The sequence below is a fragment of the Cervus canadensis genome, chromosome 10, assembly GCF_019320065.1.
Source record: "Cervus canadensis isolate Bull #8, Minnesota chromosome 10, ASM1932006v1, whole genome shotgun sequence".
Taxonomy (NCBI): Eukaryota; Metazoa; Chordata; class Mammalia; order Artiodactyla; family Cervidae; genus Cervus; species Cervus canadensis.
In genome coordinates this window covers 65,503,180-65,524,195 of record NC_057395.1, presented here as the reverse complement: position 1 = coordinate 65,524,195, position 21,016 = coordinate 65,503,180, and the positions used below count along the sequence as shown (strand labels likewise).

General features: G+C 43.7%; 1 protein-coding gene across 1 annotated transcript in view; it reads right to left on the bottom strand.

Moving 5' to 3' along the window:
* The window catches only part of CTNNBL1 (catenin beta like 1), a 160,142-nt gene that overhangs the window by 24,741 nt on the left and 114,385 nt on the right, over positions 1 to 21,016 (bottom strand). The window contains exons 12-13 of the mRNA XM_043479007.1: positions 3,590 to 3,687; positions 1,819 to 1,899 (exon numbers count right to left, since the gene is read on the bottom strand). Of these exons, the coding sequence (XP_043334942.1) occupies positions 1,819 to 1,899; positions 3,590 to 3,687 (179 nt within the window). The remainder of the gene's footprint in view (positions 1 to 1,818; positions 1,900 to 3,589; positions 3,688 to 21,016) is intronic.

Here is a 21,016-nt window from a genome sequence, read left to right as displayed (position 1 = left end):
TTTATTCCATTTTCAAAAAATGGCAGAATTACCAAAGTATGTTCACCTGAACCTGAGGGAAAACATCAAGTTAACATTTCATTAATGTTAATGAAAACATTAACTTGAGAGACCCCTTTGCTGAAGCCACGTCATAGCTAAGAACCCGAGCTACATGAGGCGTGGTGACAAGGTGCGGCAAGCAGTGATTCTGAGGTAGGTGCCTGCACGCAAATCCCAGGCCCCGCACTCCCACATGTTCCTGCTACCAGCCCTGAAAATCTCCTTCAGCAGATAACTTGGGGGACGCCATCAGAGCTGGGGTTCTAGTTGTCCTGGGGCTGTCTCCCTACAAAATTCTACGGAAAGTTCAATCTGTTTCTAATTACTGTTCAGTCTAAGAAAAAGAATACATTACTCTGGCATTTTAACAATCACTAAGTATCGACCATGTACACGCTGCTATAAAGGGAAGAAACGATGGAAGAGGAAAGTTTAAGCCAAGAATAAAATAGAGGGGGTGATGTGTGTGGAATGAAAGGACTGTGTGTAGAATATGCTGGTATCTGAAGTCCAGACTCAGAATTCAGAGTCTCTGCCACTTATCTTGTAGTAGTCTCATCATATAAAAGAAGACAGGCCCAGGCAATCAATCCAATCAATCCACAAACATCTGAGGACTCACCAGGTCTAGAGAGCACAAGGAAACCACAAAAATGATACACATGGTTACTGTCTTCTGCTACTTATAAATGAAGGTGTATTTTCTGAAAGGGAATGGGTAGCTAAGAAGGACACAGACAACAAGGTCACTGTGTTCCCCAAGCTCTAGTCGCTCACCCTGGCCTGAGGCACAGCTGGAGGGAAGATGCTTGTGTGATTCCCAATGCACACAGCTCTGCCTCACGGCTGGCTTGCCCCAACAACACAGAAGGGAGGGCTGCGGAGGCGCGCTCTCCCACCAGTAAGGCTCCAAAGCCTCAAGTGTGTCTTTAGGCAAGAAGAGTGAAAAAAAGAGAGTGATACAGCAAACCGAGATCACAAAGAAAACGACTCTGAAAAGAGCAAGAAAAGGATCATTTTGTAACCTGACCAAAGACAGAGGAATGTCTTATAGGGAAGAGAATGCAAATCGGATGTTAACCAATAGATACGAAAACCTGCCCTGATTCAAGAGACAGAAGAGAAAGCTACCGAGGCCAGAGACGGCAGAGAACAAAATAGAAGGAGGTGAAAATATAGGAGGTGGCGTAACATCCGAGGTAAGTCCGGCCCGGCAAGAAAGACAGCTAGCAGGTTTCATCTCTCCCAGCAACCACCGCATCAGACAGTGCGGCTCAGTCACTGTGACCCGGTGTGCGGGCCGGGCTGCAGAGCTCTGAGTTCCCTTCTCTAGGTCTCCAGGTTCCATCTGCAAATGCAGGAACTGGATTCAATGACCTCCTGGTTTCCTTCCAATGCCTCCCTATGACTACTGAAGCCAGCAAGTGTGTGTGCCAAGACACACTCTGCCAGTGGGGTACCAAGTCACAGCACTGTGCCGTGGTCAGGTTTTCAAGGAGGAGCTCTTGTCAGGGGTACCTGTGCAACCACCCAGACTCCCAGGTCAGCCCTGGCTCGACCGTACACACCCACCCTCTTCAGGGACTTCACTCCTGTTAGAAGAGCAGCTATAATCGCTGGCAGACCATCCCCTGCTCAGGATGACATGCTAGTTGGCACACGAGGGCAGACGGCACCTTTGTCCTGGCCTGTCCAGTGGGGAGATACGGGTGCACAAGGGACCCAAATGGAGTGCAAGTCAAGAAGAGCTGGCAAGAGACAGGCAGGGATACATACGTGCTTTTCCCCTTCAATCTTCTTGTCGGCCACCTGCACTGCATCCAGATACTTAAAATGCAATTCCATCAGCCTGTCAACCTGAAAGAGAGGTATTTCACAGGCGTGAGTGAGAAGGGAAGAGAATACCAGGGCAGGAGAACAGCGGAGCTCCTATTCATCTCACTGTCGCTCCCCACAAAGGGAGAGCCCCTCTCCCGCTTCTCACTCTGGATCAGAGCTTTGCCTTGAACACATCAGCAATGGATCAAACAGCTGGGGCAGAATAAAGCAAACGCTTAGCATGGATACTGAACACAGGTCCATTACCAAAGGACATCATGTGTTCCCAGCCCTCCTAGGACTCCCCTGAATTCAAGCTGTTAAAAACAAATAAATCAATAAAAATTCAAGTCCCTTCTTGCAAAGAAGAGGAGCTTGAAGTTACATACTTGATATTCACTCAGAACTTTACCGAAACTTCTTTTTTTCAAACTGAAACCTTTCATGTTCGGATTCTGCCCCAGAGCTGATCTTTTTTTTAAAAAGGTCTGAGTAAAATCTCTTTAGTTGCTTTTGAGTGAGAACAGAGTGCAAGAAAAACTCCTTCAGCAACTTAAAAAAAGCCCTGACTTTTGTTTGGCAGTAACCTAAAAACCAGTTTCAAACTTCACAAAAGTCGCTTCAAATATGCCCAAGGAACACTCAGTAGGTTTGAAAAAGTTTCTGTTTTTTTTCCCCTTAGACTTCCAAGAGGTTGAAGGAAGACTGTGAAGCTAGCCTAGACTTCTGACCTCTTTTTACTGGGTTGGCACCACCGTGGTTGTTGGTAACCCTGGAATTTACCCAGTGTGTGCTGTGTGTGCGTGTGTGTGTGTGTATGTGTGTGTGTGTATGTGTCCATGTGCACGTGCGAGCACTCTGTCACTTAGCTGTGTCCAACTCTTTGCGACCCCATGGTCTGTAGCCCACCAGGCTCCTCTGTCCATGGGATTCTCCTGGCAAGAATACTGGAGTGGGTTGCCATTTCCTCCTCCAGGGGATCTTCCTGCCCAGGGACTGAAACAGCATCTCTTGTGTCTCCTGTATTGGCAGGTGAATTCTTTATCACTGAGCCACCTGGGAAGCCTGTTTACCCATGGGCTGGTATTAATAATAGATGTTGCTTCAACATGGCATCAGACAGGAGACTGTGCCCATACCTTCCCTGGTTAACAAGGAAGACCCTGAAATCTTACAGGTTTCAGTTTACAAAGTATTCTCATATCCACTATTTCCTTAAACATTAGAAAAACCTGATAAGGTAGGCAGGGAAGATAGAGAGCAATCCTAATTTTAAAGATGAGGAAACTAACACATAGACATTAGATGATGTCACCAGGGTGACACGACTGCTAAGATGTTCTCTGTCCTAACCTGATGGCCTTTTTTTTTTTCAGACAACAGTTGCATTTATTTCTATTACTTATATGGGAGCAAATGGTTTCACTGCATGTTACGAATTTTTAAAGCACTGACTTAGTCTTTTCCTCCTCGTCCTAATGATCCGTAATGGTACATTAGTGCGTACAGAAATGGTTTCAAAATATTTGGGGTTGGGGAAATTGCATTTGGAAATGAGAGGCAGGACAGCCAGAAAAGCCTCTGAGACCCGGAGCAGTGGGGCCCAGATGCCGGAGAAGACATTTTGGGGCAGGATCACTCTACCCAGCACTCGTCAGGTCACACTGGGGAGGCAGCCCTTTCCTTCCGCTGGGTCCTGGCCCCATCTTACAGTCCACCAAGGGCCTACCTTCTCACTGTCATTTTCAGTGAATTTATTCAGAAGCCGGGTCCGCTGCTGCCCTCTCAGGTTCCGCAGGAGGGAAGCGAGGATCGAACAGACATGCTCTGGGTTGGGAAGGAGAAAAAGAGAACATGCTGTGATCAGAGCAGTAATTATTACCTCTCTTCAAGCCTGATCTGGTTCTATTGAGGAGGAATAAGTAGGCCTTCCCTGACTGCTGCTATTGATTAATAAGACAAGAACCTAAACTGTGTCAATGGAAAACTAAACTGATTTTCACAGACAGCACAAGAAATATATTCAAAGGGGATTACATCCCCAAGGACAACTTGAGCAACTGAATCAAAACTAAGTTAGAATTTCTGTTCTGCCTGGAATTAATTGAGTTCTATTGTCCACAACAGAACCTCAAACTAATCCCCCCCATTTACAGAAATAACCTGTGAACAGTGTATGAATACTAACCATGAGGGCAGCACGCAATGAACAAATAAGACATGTTCTATCATATTCTCAAATTATCTTAAAACTTTCCCAAGCAAATATCCCAGAATTAAATCAGAAATATGATGGGGTCCAAGAGCTATCACTTATATTCTGGTGCAGCTATAATCCTTACCTGTTTAAAGACAGCTGGATAATAAGTACTTCAAAATGATAACTGCTTTTTTTTCAGTTCATATAACCTATGGGCTTCTATTATGAGATACTATTATTCTAGCCAGGGCAGAAGAAGGTGATTGAAGGGTATATTATAGGCTTCAGCTGTTAAGAGGTTCTTTTCTTTAAAAATAGTTTTTAAAAATCAAGAATAATGACCTTGAAAAGGAGATGGCAGAGAAACGTTTATTTTTAAATAAAATACCTACAGTGTGGGCAACATATTCTGTTTTGAAAACTGAGCGAAGAACACGTTCATATGCCAAAGTTACTTTGAGTTCTCAAAAAGTCATCTGATTAGTAAAGTCACAAGGAAGAATTCTTATGGTAGCACAGATACAATTGTGTATTTGGTTTTTTCCATCACTTATATCAGAAGCATTCCTCACTACTTCATTTCCCCAATCTCCTAGTGCGAGAGTTATTCACCTTCTTCCAGCTACATTCACCTTCCTGGGCATCCCATCTAGTCCCATAGCTTTAAAGACCAGTTGCATGCGTGTGTGCCCAGCTGTGTCCGACTTCCTGTGACCCCACAAACTATAGCCTGCCAGGCTCCTCTGTCCATGGGATTTTCCTAGGCAATAATACTGGAGTGGATTGCCACTTCCTACTCCAGGGGATCTTCCTGACTCAGGGTTGAACCCGCCTCGCTTATGTCTCTTGCGTTGGCAGGCAGATTCTTTACCACTGCGCCACTTAACGTGCTGACTACTCCCAACCTCTACAGATCAGTTCTGTTCTCTGAACGCAGGTTCATGCATTCATCTGTCTACCTGCTCTCTCCAGTTGGTTGTCTAACAGGTCCTTTAAACTGAACATGTCCAAAACCAAGCTCCTGACCTTTCTCCTTAGACCTGTGCCCACAGTCTTATCCACTGAGTTAATGGCAACCATGCTCTCCAGCTTCTCAAGTGAAACAGCGGTGATACCCTTGATTCTCCTCTTTCTCACACGTCCCACAGAAACCTTGTCAGCTGTACCTTCAAATTACATCCAGAATTCCATCTCTTCTTACTGCTGCCCCCCCTCCCCTTCATAACTCTGGTGCACAGCACCAACATCTCTTGCTGGGAATACTCAACAACAGCCTGCTTGTGGGACTCTGCGTCCACCCTTGCCCCCTTCGCCTTGATCTCCATAGAACGATCAGTTAAAACAAAGTCACACTCTATCATTGCTCTGTGTAAACCCTCTATTACTGGCCCCAACTCACTCAGACTGAATGCTGTTTTCTAATGTCAGACATACTCCTGTCCTGGGGCCTCTGTGCTTACTGTTTTCCCTGCCTGAGATACTCCTCACCAGAATATCTGCATGGCTCAGTCCTCAGATCCAGTACTACTCAAACTGTCCTCTTCTCAATGAGGCTTTTCTTTGACCACCCTATTTAAAAACGAAAAGCCCCAATGCTGCCTATTTCCAAGTCTTATCTGCTTTATTTTTCTCTTCAGCATGCATTATCTTCTAACATGCTGTGCAGTTTGTTTTTTTACTGCTGCCCTTCAACTAGAATATGAGCTCCTTGAAGGAAGGGATTTTGTTCATTGATATATCCCTGGCCCCACAACAACGCCTGGCACATAATAGGTGTTTCAGAAATACGTGCTGAATGAATGGGAAGAAGGCAGGTTTTCAGTGCAAATTTTTGGTGGTAGTGGTGGGAGGTGAGGAGAACCAGACAAACAAACCACTCTTAAATTCTGGGTATTTTTCAAATGCCTTTGTATAGCTTTCACCTTTTGGACACAGTGCCTATTCCAAGCTCAGAGTAAGAGCACCTCTGCATTGGTAATATACTCATCAGTTACAAAATGGTCCTTAAAGATATTTTGCATTTGGGAATGAGTGGATGACTTTTTCCTAGGGAGCCATGAGTTTGAATAAAAGATCTCTCTAATCAGTAGATTCACTTTTTTAAGTATAAAGTTTTTCATAAAATATGCTGTAGAGAGAGGTATTAAACAGCTTCTCAAAGTGACTCCAGGGTCACCCCAATATCTTCCTGCTAACTTTTGTTGTGAAGCTTGGATTGAGGTGCTTTAATCTCCATCCTGAACAAAAGGAAGGGGAAGGGAACAGGAGTGGGGCAAGATGAGAAAAAACATCCTGAACCTAAGGTAAGGACAGTGAACCGAGATGGCTCAGCTCACGGTGACAAAGTAGAACAAGAAATGATGTCTTTGGAGGCTCATGGCAGGAAAAAAAACCACAAACAACTTCTGTGTATGTCAAGGGGAAAAGATTAGAGGAAAGAAGATGGGGTGGGGGGTGGGGGGAATATAATCAGTTCTGTAATCTTGGGCCAAACAACCGGATGTGGCTCTGATCTCTTCAGCTGGTGAACAGATGTGGGACAGGTCATAATAAAAGCAGTGAATTTTAACAAGCTTAGTTCTGAAACTTTGAAATTACTCAGCGTGACAACTGGTAACAACCTCCATGTATGTGTATATATATATGTATGACAATCTGACAACCATAGAGGAAGGAAAAAAAAGATTAGCCAGAGAGATCTCACAGATTATCTGGGGCCAAATCTCTTTTTGTACTGATAGAAAAATCGAGGCCCAGAGAGAAGTGACTTGTCCACATGGCTAACTGGTGAAAGAGGTAGAACTCCAACTTCAGATGACTCACTCAGTCATTCACTGACCACTTATCTCTGTGCTTGACAAGCACTTGGTGATCAGAGCTTCCAAACAACACAGTATCCCTAACCTTAAGGAGGTGCTTATTTCGTGGGGAAAACAAAACAAGAACTACAGTGCAGTGTGCCAAGTTTCATCACTAAGGTAGGCAGAGGGGATGGAAGGAGCACAGGGGAGGCATAACGGACCTAGAGGGATTCCCACTGGAGGTAAGGAACAACTGAAAATCATAAAAGCAAACGCAACAAAAAAGTCAAGGCTGACAACTAGGTAGAGAAGATAGAGCACTCAGGAAGAAGGAGCAATACATGCAAAGGCCAGCTTGGATGGAGTGCTATACACACACGAGGGAGGCAAGGCCAATCAGATGGGGAAGAGTCTGGAGAAAAAAGTCACAAAAATCCACAAATGAATTTTAAGCTGGAGACAGACAATACGAGATAAGAGTTTAGCTCAATCCTTGGCTGCTAGATTCCTTTCAGAGACCAAGATCAGGAAAATATTTCTCTTTCCTGATGAATTTTTAATTTACCTGAGTTCCTGCTTTGCCTTGGCTACCAGGAAGCTCAAAGATGAGTCTATGTTCAACTACAGGAATCAATTTTTTACAGTTGCTTTACTATTGATTCCTTCTGTCCTCCACCAATGAATTTTTAAAATCAAAGCAATGGATGCATCATTAATGATTATATAGTTATGGTTAAAAACCAAACTATACAAAAAGGTATAAATGTCCTTAACAATTATTCACTGAGCATGTACTAATACATTCCTCCCCCACTCCTCTCACTACCCCGTTCATCTCTTCCAAATGACAAAAAACTACTAAGTATCGTGTGTATATTTACAGGGGAGGGGAAAAAATGTATATACATACATACATACACACACACAGGTCTTCTCTTCATACCTTTCCATATCAACACATTTTTTATTTTAAATGGTTATGCACAATTTCACTTATTTATCATAATTTAACTAGTGTCCCCAATCATGGTTATTTTACATGGTTTCCAGTTTTGGGTTGTTTCGTCTTTGCTGTTAGAAATAATGCCACAATGAACATCCATGAACACATATTCTGACACTTACACCTTTATTTCTGGCATGGATACACTTTTGCATGGACCTAGCACTGGCTGTGGGTGAGTCAAAAGCTATTGACATACCTAATGTTGAAAAACTAAAAGAAAGCACAGATGGACTGACCTAGGGCCCTTGCTATTACAGCAGGAAGAGACGTCACTTCTACATGCACAGGGGTGCGGTGGGGGCTGGGTGGAGGAAGGGGATACTGAAGACAGAAACATACTGGTCTGTCTTTACTGTATATATTGTTTCCTAGAAGCTGGAGATAATTTGGTCTACAAAATAGTTCAAAAAGAAGCCCAAACTATTACCAGGCCAATTCAACTGAGGTATATAGATTTGCCTATAGTAAATAAAGGACAGAAACTCAGAAAAAAAAATTGTTTTTTTGAAAGACACTGACAAATGGTCTTCCAAGAAGGCTGTACCAATTGACTTTCACTCTCAGTATGTGTATGTATGTATATGTATGCATTGTACACATATAAAAAACTTTGATGATTACCTTTATTGTGTGGGAAGCATGCAACTTAGTAGGAAAAGCTTACATTTTGGAGTCAGACAACATGGTTTAAATCTAAGCTCCCACCACTTGCTCGAGAACGTGACATTAAGTAAGTTAACTAACCAGTATGTGCATGTAGGTATGTACTGTGTAACATGAACATACACATGTATCACATATACACAGAGAGTGGAAACATGCTTTTACATACATATTGTAAAAGAGTATCTGTTTTCTCATATCCTCTCTCATATTGGATATTATCCAACTTAGAAATTATGACAACCTGGTAGGTAAAAAATGGAATCTTCTTTTGATTAGCACGTTTTTGTTCTTGTTACGAATAAGGTCAAACTCCTTTTCTGATGTTTACTGACCATCTGTATTGCTCTCTGTGTGAACTGCCTGGCCTTACATCCTTTGCCAATTTTGATTTCTATGAGCTCTTTATGAATTAAGAATATTACCCTTTTGTCTTTTACACTGCAAATATTTCCCCTAGTTTGACATCTGTCTTGACAAATTCTTACTCAAAGCCAAGATTTAGCATCGCCACATTGTTTTGCTGTAAATTGCTTCAAAATCCTATCTGAAAGTAAAAGTAAGCAGGGTACAATAATAACTGTCACCAGTTGATTGTGTATCTATAACAGCAGGATTGAATCTGTATACAATATTTTCAATGAATCTTTACTAGTAAGCTATGAGAAAGGTACTACTCCCATTTCTGTATTATAATGCAGAATCCAACTGTCAGTGTGGTTAATCAACCTACTTAAGGTCATGTCCTTCAGAGAGTGGTGGGAGCTTAGATTTGAGCTCATGTCTGACTCCAAAATGTAAGCTTTTCCTAATAGGTTACATGCTTCCCACATGTAAAAGGTAATCCAAAGCTTTTAAAGAAGGAAAATAAGATCAGAAACTAAACTGTGCAAAGCCCAAAAAATGTGCTTCATGGGGGGCTCACTGAGTGCAAAAGATAGGCACTATGCAAATGTGGGTGAAGAAAAACTCAGCAGTTCAAACGAGAGGAAAATGAAGTGAAAGGCCATCTGGAGGTAAGATATGACCAACAACCCCTCTTTTCTCTTTTACTGAATCACTCTTTCCAGAAGCAACTTCTAGTAGAGTCCAAATAAAGAATGGAGCAGTTCTACAAAATACCGAACCAGAACTTCTCAATAATTCCCTGTTTCATCTTCCTGATTAAGATGGATGAGGAACTGTAAGAAAATGTTCCTTTTTTTGGCTGGGCCAAGCAGCCTGCAGGATCTTAGTTCTCTGACCAGGGATCAAATTCGGGGCCCAGTTAGCGGAATCCTAAGTTCCAAAGAATAGCAAGGAGAGATAAGAAAGCTTTCCTCAGTGATCAATGTAAAGAAATAAAGGAAAACAATAGAATGGGAAAGACTAGAGATCTCTTCAAGAAAATTAGAGATACCAAGGGAACATTTCATGCAAAGACTGGCTCAGTAAAGGACAGAAATGGGAGGGACCTAACAGAAGCAGAAGATATTAAGAAGAGGTGGCAAGAATACACAGAAGAACTGTACAAAAAAGATCTTCACGACCCAGATAATCACAATGGTGTGATCACTTAGCTAGAGCCAGACGTCCTGCAATGTGAAGTCAAGTGGGCCTTAGGAAGCATCACTACAAACAAAGCTAGTGGAGGTGATGGAATTCCAGTTGAGCTATTTCAAATCCTAAAAGATGATGCTATGAAAGTGCTGCACTCAATATGTCAGCAAATTTGGAAAACTCAGTGGCGGCCACAGGACTGAAAAAGGTCAGTTTTCATTCTAATCCCAAAGAAAGGCAATGCCAAAGAATGTTCAAACTACTGCACAATTGCACTCATCTCACATGCTAGCAAAATAATGCTAGCTGTCAAAATTCTAGATGTCAAATGCTAGCTGTCAAATGCTAGATGTCAAAATTCTCCAAGCTAGGCTTCAACAGTACTGTGAACCGTGAACTTTCAGATGTTCAAGCTGGATTTAGAAAAGGTAGAGGAACCAGAGATCAAATTGCCAACAACCGCTGGATCACTGAAAAAGCAAGAGAGTTCCAGAAAAACATCTATTTCTGCTTTATTGACTATGCCAAAGCCTTTGACTGTGTGGATCACAACAAACTGTGGAAAATTCTTCAAGAGACGGGAATACCAAACCACCTGACCTGCCTCTTGAGAAATCTGTATACAGGTCAGGAAGCAACAGTTAGAACTGGACATGGAACAACAGACTGGTTCCAAATAGGAAAAGGAGTACGTCAAGGCTGTATATCGTCACCCTGCTTATTTAACTGATATGTAGAATACATCATGAGAAATGCTGGGCTGGATGAAGCACAAGCTGGAATCAAGATTGCTGGGAGAAATATCAATAACCTCAGGTATGCAGATGACACCACCCTTATGGCAGAAAGTGAAGAAGAACTAAAGAGCCTCTTGATGAAAGTGAAAGAGGAGAGTGAAAAAGTTGGCTTAAAGCTCAACATTCAGAAAACTAAGATCATGGCATCCGGTCCCATCACTTCATGGGAAATAGATGGGGAAACAATGGAAACAGTGGCAGACTTTATTTTTTTGGGCTCCAAAATCACTGCAGATGGTGACTGCAGCCATGAAATTAAAAGACGCTTACTCCTTGGAAGGGAAGTTATGACCAACCTAGACAGCATAGTAAAAAGCAGAGACATTACTTTGCCAACAAAGGTCCGTCTAGTCAAGGCTATGGTCTTTCCAGTGGTCATGTATGGATGTGAGAGTTGGACTATAAGGAAAGCTGAGCACCGAAGAATTGATGCTTTTGAACTATGGTGTTGGAGAAGACCTTTGAGAGTCCCTTGGACTGCAAGGAGATCCAACCAGTCCATCCTAAAGGAGATCAGTCCTGAGTGTTCATTGGAAGGACTGATATTGAGGCTGAAACTCCAGTACTTTGGCCACCTGATGCAAAGAACTGACTCACTAGAAAAGACCCTGATGCTGGGAAAGACTGAAGGTGGGAGGAGAAGGGGACGACAGAGGATGAGATGGTTGGATGGCATCACCGACTCAGTGGATTTGAGTTTGGGTAGACTCCGGGAGTTGGTGATGGACAGGGAGGCCTGGGTGCTGCAGTCAATGGCGTCACAAAAAGTCGGACACAACTAAGCAACTGAACTGAAGTGAACCACTGGATGGTCAAGGAATTCCCAAGAGAATGTTCTTTGTATGTCTCAACAAGATGAGGTGTGGGGTGCTGGTGGCACAGAGAAAGCATCAGGAGCTGTAATTTTCACAGAAGAAAATGTAATAAACAGAAGAATCTTTTTTTTTTCTGGAACTAGATAATATTAACATACATGTCCATAACTCATTCCAGCCTGGAACAGGAGATACCCTGACCAATCGCAGTGGTACACTGAGAACAAATGACATATACATGTTTGCTTGGGATTTTTAAGTAAAGGACAGGTTGCCCATTTCAGGAGACCTGAATCTGCCTATGTTCTTTCTGTCTCTCTCTGTCTCTGAGTTTTGTGGCTGGCTGTAGGTCACTGGTGGCTGCCAGATAGGAAAATACTTCATCCACCCCAAGTTTTGTGCCTGTACGTGAGCACAAACACACACACATGGTTTCATTAGCCACTAATAAATGTAGCTTCCCTAGGAACAGATTTCAGCCCAAGGTGGTGTCAATTTTTCATGGACCGAGGAGATGGGAAGAGCTGCTGGCACAGAAAGCAGGGGAGATAACAGGTTTATCTGCTGGCCAACACCGCTCAGCTGCTCTGTCATTTCGACAGGATAAAATGGGGGTGAAGGATGGCTATGGAGCTGTCAACACAGACAGGGCAGATATGGTGGCTCCCACTGCAGAGAACAATCTCTACGGCAGGGCCCAGGAAGAGAAGAACATATGCACGCACACACACACACACACACTAAAGGAATCCACAAGGCTCCAGAGAGGGGAAGCCCAAGCAAATCTACACTTTGAAGTCACTAGGTAAGGAGGCAGAGATCCTGGTGGAGTATTAGAGAGCCAGCACTGAAACTGTACACCCATGTGAGTCCCTGCCTGCTGGGTGTCTTGCTCAACAGTCAGACAATGTGGCTGCCTCACACACTAACTAGTGAAACTGCTTTAGAGGGGTGGCTCTGGTCCATTCTTCCCCCAGATCAACTCTTCAGGGTCTCTCAAGAGTGATTAGCAATGGGTTAGATGCCTCCTTGGGTATATTAAAAAAAAAAAAAAAGTCGCTCAGTTGTGTCCAACTTTTTGCAACCCCATGGACTGTAGCCTGCCAGGCTCCTCTGTCCATGGGATTCTCCAGGTAAGAATACTGGAGTGGGGAGCCATTCCGTTCTCCAGGGCACCTTCCCTACCCAGGGATCAAACCCAGGTCTCCTGCATAGCAGGCGGACTCTTCACCAGCTGAGCCACCAGGGAAGCTCTGATGCATATGCAAGGTATAAGCCTTGGTATATGCAAGCGGGTAAAAGTTTGATTCTCTAGGGTCAGTGAGAATTATGTAATTTTCAGAGCGGAAAGGAGAATCAGAAATCTTCAGTTCAATTCCTCTCGGATTTCGAGTACAGAAACAATAGCCCTGATAAAGGATGGGATTTGCTTCTGGTCAAAAGTCACTTTCCAGGATACTGAAATATAAATCTGCCATTTGTAGCACCCCCCCCCCCCCACATTCTTTTCTTCTTAAAATCATGATAAACACTTTTGAGAATCTGACAAACCCTATGTATGCTATTGTCTCACACACACACCCCCACACACGTCACATTTCTATGGAGTTTCAGAGAGTTCTCATCTCTTAGGGATGTGGCTCTTTGGGTTAAGAACTCAGATAAGAAGTCTTTCCAGAATGGCACAACCAGACCATGGCTGTCCCTCTAACCAGCCTCTTACATACAGTGTGTGCCAATTTTGTAGAGAGTAAGATGGAACTGCGTTTCCCATCCTTATTCTTAAAGAAGAATGGTTCAAATCCCAATAGGCTAACATCAGCTCTCTCTGTGAGGAGAGCTACTCAACCACACAGGCCTATAAACAACTAGGTCTATCAGCGTCTACTGCTGAGAGGGACACTGATGAGACTAACTTCTGGGACCTCCTCCAGAAACGTCAAGTGAATGAATGAAGGACTGATGTGGGGCTTTAGGATCACACGGACTCGGATTCAAATCTTGCCTCTGGCACTCACTAGCTGGTTAAACTAAACCATGGCATACTGTTTAATTTCTGAGCCTCAGTTCTCTTATTTGTAAAATGGGGCTGTACCTTCTATTAAGTCCATTGTATCAAATGAGCCATGTGCACGGGAGGCACTCAACGGGTTTGAAACCCGCTGCACTGAAAAACGGCACCCACTCCAGTACCCTTGCCTGGAAAGTCCCACGGAAGGAGGAGCCCGCTGGGCTGCAGGCCATGGGGTCGCGAAGAGTCGGACACGACTGAGCGACTTCACTTTCCCTTTTCACTTTCATGCACTGGAGAAGGGAATGGCAACCCACTCCAACTCCAGTGTTCTTGCCTGGAGAATCCCAGGGACAGCAGAGCCTGGTGGGCTGCCGTCTATGGGGTTGCACAGAGTCGGACACGATTGAGGCGACCTAGCAGCACTGAGAAAGAGCATCACAAGAGATTCTCTCACCTAGGCACCTGCCAAAAGTGTCACCTTGCTACTTCCATGTTGCATCCTGATCACATGCTGGCCTTTGAACATGTTGCAATCAGCCTGGGTTATTCTAACTAGCTCCCGCTGAGAAAAATAGGAACTTAGATGGCTTGACTTTCTCAGCTGGTAGGGCTATTTTCTACAACTCGAGATTTGTTCTAACCCTAAAATGGAACAAGGCCAACTTCATTCAGACTCTTTAATCCCACAATACATTAAAATAAAGAGCTTTATGTGTGGTTGCCTTTATAGAAGCCAAATAATACAAGATTCTGGGAGGCCTGCGGATAGCCCTGAGGTGGGTGGTGGCTATTTACCAGTAAGCTGAAGGACATGGCACATCTAAGTAGAGATGGTCCTCTCTTTTAATAAAACTAAACATACTTTGCCATGGTAATCATTTGCCTTTTGATCTCGGTGCAAGAGCTGAAAACACAGCACATGATCTGCCGAGGAAATGAAAAAGATGTTCTCCTTTATGAGTTTCATAATCACAGACAACTAATCGCAGGGTACAAAGTAGTACATACACCAACCACTCCTTTACTCAAACTTCTGAGTGCCCACTATGTGCCAGGCAATGTACTAAACACTGGGACTGCAGAGATGAAGGAAGATGGTCCCCAATAAAAAAATTAAAAGTTGGAAAAAAAAAAAAGAGGTAATTAGCTTATTAGCAAGGTCAGGGAGGGGTGCAGATCAAGGATAAATAGACATACTGGACTATGGAAAGTGTACCCTAACCAATATTCTGATGGCCTGGCATTTAAATGTTGGCCCAGCAGGGCTCATGGGGGAATAAATTCAGGGCTGCTCTGCCTACCCAGCTTCAGAGCCTGCATCTCCTTCCAGCAGCCCAAATGGTTAAGAATGATATGGGTCAGACAGAGTTCTATTCTTAGGATGAAAATGGTCCCTGGACTTCAACCATCAGGCCCATGTCAAGGCAAGATTCTGCAGGGCCAGTTTAAAATTCCAGGCCATGCTGCAGAGATGCCTTTGTTTCCATGGAATATTTGAGGCCATTAGCTCTTTTGTTTTAAGGAAATCACACAGAAGTGGTCTTCCCTCATTTCTAAAATTAAAACCACTCTGTTTTATTGCTGAACCTTGCTGCCCACCTCCCCTCTGGGCTCCCCCAGATGGAGAGACATCCTGCTTTCTGCTAAGACTCTAGATGCAAACAGGATGTTTAAAATATCCTAATTAGATCGATCTTGATTTCAGTAGGGGTGTGCTGGAATACAGATTAATCTGTTCCATGCCTGGCACTGGCAGCTGAAGTAGCAGGAGGCCCTGTCAAATCAAGACATAACATCACACTCCTCTGTCTCTGTTATTATTTCTTTCCCTTTTTACATTTCATTATAATGGACATCTGCCTAGCAGGGGATGTGGTAACCCTAGAAGAGTCACGCGTGTGCGCTCAGCCACTCCAGTTGAATATTGCTGCAAGTCAAATCGAACATTTTTCTCAAGACAGATGGGTCTGTGTAAGCATCTATATATAGTCCCCTTTAACACATATACAAAATACATACATTCCTGTTCTTCGCAAACATTTGCTGAATCCTGGCAGGCACTGGGCTAGAGACTGGGGACTTAAACAGGCAACATTTACTGTAAACCTACTATGCGCCTATGTGCGCTCTGCATGTATTACTTTATCTAATTCTCACAACAATCCTTTGAAACGTGTTTATTATTCTCCCCACTTTACAGGTAAGAAACTAGAGACTCGGGAAAAAAAAAATTTGTCTCCCAGAGTTTCTCAGCTATTAATAACTAGGAAGTGACCTCATTAGTTCTACTATAATACAACTTGATTATTTTCCTCAAGAGTTAAAAAAAATACCCAGTAAGAATATTAAAAAAGCATTCAGCTTCCTTAGCATTACCAATAAAATCACGAGATAGTTTCATTTGATAAAGTTTTCAAAATACCTGGCGCCTGGAAGGCTGTGGGGAGGGGAGCTCCCCTGCACTGCTGGCCCTATTAATACTGTGGACGCAGACCACTCTTGCTGTGTGCATCTCCCCAACAGATGGTACGCTCCTCCAAGGCAGGGACCACATCTTATTCACTGCCACACCTTTACTGTCTAGCCTCGCGCCAGGCCTTCAACTCATACTGAATTTGACATCCTAACTAAACAGCATGGTAAGAGTTAGCTATCAGAGATATATCCGTATAAAAAAGAAATAATAACTGACTCCCTGACAGGGTCTGGATGAGCCAAACTCTGAAGGATGAGAAGGAATTTATCAGAGACAAAGGCGGGAACGGCATTCCAGACAAAATACAAGAGATTTAAAAGCACGGAGATAGCAATGGACATGACACGGGACAGGCTGCAGGGGGTGGGCGAGGAAGCGGCAGGTGAGGGAAGAGAGGTGAGCAAGACCCTCGCAGACTCAACTAGAGTCTGGACTTTATCCTGCAGGACCTACAGAATTGACAGAAAACAGGCAGCAGGACCAGATTTCTGTCCCAGAAAGATCATCCTGGAAGATGTGTAGGAATGTACACTGGAGGAGAAGCAGGATCAGATCCAGATTATCACAGAAACATATGTAATCAACAAACACAACATATTGCATTTGGGTATATCTAACAGGCAATTCTCCCTAAGCAAAACCTGAACTAGTTAATGATCTTTCAGAAAGAAGCCCAATTTTCCTGCCCCCTTTCTGGGGGAAGAAAGGAAGTGCAACATAAAGATCACCAGAGTAAAGAGATACGGGTTTCCAGTCCAAACTCAGAGGAAAATCTTCTATGTGCCTCTAATGACGTCTCTTCTCCACCTATTCTCTGCGACTCAATATCTGTGACTGTAAAAGGAAAGAAGTAGCTCGGAAGATAAACAAGGTTCTCCCTCAATTCAATGACAAGATTCTAGTTATCAAAAAAACATGAACAATTACCAAATGACCCAGCAACTCCACTCCTCAGTATCTACTCAAGAGCGGATGAAAACATATGACTAGAAAAAGACTTGCACAAGAATGTTCATAGCAGCTCTATTCATAATTGCCCCAATCTTGAAACAGTTTGTCAACAGGAAGAATGGAAAAAGACATCCACACGATGGACTACTACTACAACACCGGTGGCTCTCAAACAGTGTGCTGAGGGAAAGCTTTGCTCTGAAGAGAGTACGTTGCCTGAGGCCATGGATACGAGGTTCCAGAAGAGGTTACTTGATGGTGAAAAACTCAGAACAATAGATACCTTTGTGAAGTGGGGGAAGGGATCTGACTAGAAAGAGGCATGAGGGAACTTTCTGGTGTGGTGGTAAAGTCCTGTACCTTGACAAGAGTATAAGGAAGGAAGGAAGTGTCAGTTGCTCAGTGGTGTCTGACCTTTGCACTGTAGCCCGCCAGGCTCCTCTGTCCATGGGATTTCCCAGGCAAGAGTACTGGAGTGGGTTGCTATTTCCTTCTCCAGGGGAACTTCCCGACCCAAGGACTGAACCTGGGTCTCCCACATCACAGGCAGATTCTTTACCATTTGAGTCACCAGGGAAGCCCTGACAGAGTATGTATTTACTCAAATCCATCAAACGCTGCATTCAAGATAGGGGCGTTTCACTCTATGCAATTTTATTAAAAAACAAACAAAACAAACACCTGAACTCTAGGTTACTGATACTCATACTGAAGAACTAAGCATGAACTGTACTGATGCTTACTGCAATTTACTTCATGCATCAAAAAATCAAATGGGTGGATGAGAGATGGACAGACACATGACAAAGTGAACACAGTAGAATGTAAACTGTACAGTCTACAGGTGGTGGGGACATGAGCGTTTGCTGTACCGTTCTTCCAACTTTTCTGTATACTTGAAAATTTTCTTTAGGAAATGTTGGGAGAAAGGAGGCAAGAAAAAAAGAGAGATGTGAACTTGGAATATATTATAAATGATGAGATCCCTAAAGGCCATTTTTCCAAAAAGTGGCCTTTTAATATGTCTGTTGTTTGAGATTTTGAATGCATTTTCCATTGACACAGGCCCACTGAAACCCATTTAACCTGAAATATGGCCAAAATTAATTCAGTAATCTCACTTTCCAGTTGCAGTAAGATTCTACAAAGTGTCTAAGCATCTACTGAGTGTAAAGCAATATGACAGGTGTTGCTTTTTAAAAATTTACTTCCACTTTCCCATGGGATTTCTTTCTTGCCTTTTAGGGTTCTAGTAGCACAGTTTATAAAGTGTTTAGGTGCTAGCTTAACTAATTTACAGACTTGCATCTGTGGGAAAATATGCCTTACCGCAAGAAAGGGATATATGTATGCCCAAGAAATGCTTCTTTCTACCATACATTCTCACTACTTATTCTCAGAGTGGAAAACAAAAAAACAAAAAAAAAACCCCAAGGATGTGGCATCTAACACTCCCACTCAGGGCTTAAGCTGGAAGCATGAAGCTCCCAAAGTCTGAGGTTCATCTATCAGGGAAGGTCCGTATCTCAGATGGGCTGAAGGCGAGGGCCATGAAGCTCTAAATGCCTGCCACGTGCGTAAGCAACTGTCTCCTGTGGGAATGACTCGGTCTGTCGTTTTCTATGGCTACTACAAGGTGCTCTGTCAGTGGACCACCCTTATCACTCCAGCAGCGGCAGTGTGGTCTGAGGAAGGCGGCTGGTTCTGGGGAGCACCATGAAGGATGAGCTGGGCATCTGTGGCCTCAGATCTCTGAAGCAGCCTGGACAAGCTCTGCCCAAGACAAATGCTCTGTACCAAGCGGCAGCAACCTGACTGGTTGAGATTGCCAGCTGCCTACCCGATTTCTCCTCTTATTTCCTACTAATAGAACCTGTATTTATTTGGTAATATGCCCAGCTTAAAGAAACAGACAACAACAAACCAACCACCGCTTCCCTTACAGACTGTGTGACTAACTTTGGGTTAAGACTTAAGGTGAACTAGTACTTGGAACTTGCAGGAGGGGACATGTCCCCTCCTGCCTGTTCCCTCCTCTTTTAGCTCTCCTGTGGTTTGGAATACATAGCAACCAGAACTCTAAGAACCATCTGAGACCAGGAGGCAATCTTGGAAACAGAAGCCAGGCATTTTATAAAAAAAGGAGTGTGGGGCACATGAACAAGCAAACAACCCTGGCCCTGTGATAAGGGAATAGAAGGACAGAAGGCAGCTGGGCTCCGGAGGGCACTGTGAGGGCACAGTCCAGTCCTGCTGACCTCTGGGCTGACTTCGCGTGAAAGAAATAAAGCTCCATGTGTTCTGCAACTGCAGTTCCTAACTGATACACTAGTTCCTTCCCAGGAAGCCCAGAGAGAGACTGCATTCTGGATTTACCCCAAGAAAGCTGAGTGGACAGTCTCACTCATTTTTGGAACCAGCCATACAAGCCAGTGGGGAAAGTCCTAGAACAAGGAGTAACTGCTGGCAAAAAGGTACATTCCCTTCTTTTCATTTCACTGTCTTAAAGAACCTCCTTAAGACACTTTCCTATTATGTTCTGAAGAACCTGGCTGGCAGGACTGATACAACTTATACAACTTTTTTTTTTTTACTAAAAAAATGAACCCTCATCCATATAATGGCAGAAATAAATGCCTGGAGTTTCAGCGCCTCTGTCTCTGCATTCTCCCCAATGCTCAGAAGCAGCACTCACACCTGGCAGTATTCTGAACTGGTATGAGATGGCTCAGATGTATGGTTTCTGAATCATAAGCCTGAGTCCTTTGCTGATCCTGCTTGATGAAGCCATCTGAACGTCAGGGGTGACTGGTTACAGTGTCCTTTCCTTTAGCACATCACTTAGAAGTATTTCATCTAAATTAAAGGGACTCTGGCCAAGAAGCTCTTCCAGGGTTAAAAGGGTAGATTACAGAGTTACCACTCCTCTCCCCAACCACGCCCTACCAAAAAACCTTTAGATCCAAAAATGAGACAATCTCTGTGAATATTTGTGCTGTGATTTTTTAAGAGTCCTTTTCAATGGTCAGCTTACTGTATTCTCAGATAAGCCTAGAAGGTTAGGCAAGCACAGCAGAACCTTGTCACAGCATGGACTTGGGTACACACGAGGGAGAGCACATGTGCCAGAATTCTCTCCCACTCTCCCCTTCCTTCATCAGTGGTTTCTTCCCTATCCCAGTTTCCTGCTTTCCAAGGATCAACCTGCCCTGGCGCAGGAGAGCTGATCATCACAGCCCCAAAGTAAGGGAGGTATTTTCACGCTCCTCTCAGAGCCATCCCTGGATGCCTGCTTTAGATCAGAAATTCAGTTTAGGAAAAAAAAAAAAAAGACCTGTTTCCAGGGCCTTTAGGGAATGATCTAAACCTACCTCTGTACTACTTTCATCTTATTCACTAGTCCTGCCTTTGCACTCTTCAAACAACCACCGGCTCCTCCTCCCATTCTTCCCACGTTTTAGCAGCAGAGTCCTCCTTTAAGCTGCTGCAGCCTCACCAACAGTTGGGCTCCACACACTCTACCTCCAGACTCCAGGGCTTCAGCTGATTGCCACAGAAACCAGAAAAAACCTGCTCACAGACCCAAGGTGGCCTTATGTTCATTTTCTTGAAGTCTGACTTCTTAACCCTTCTTCCATCAGCCAGTAATACAGCAGTGCAAGTACTGAAGGAATTTCAGAGCTGCACTAACACAGCTCTTTCATTTCCAGTGTGAGACTAACGAACTGAACCATTCTGCAATCTTGCACAGACCAAAAACCACTGGGAAAACATGCAGTCATCTCTGCAAAAATGCTTCAGAACCATATTCTAACAGGTAGTAAGACTCAAAATAGGGAGGTGATAAAGGAACCTCACTAATCCCAAAAAAACAGTGCCATTTGTGAAGACTGA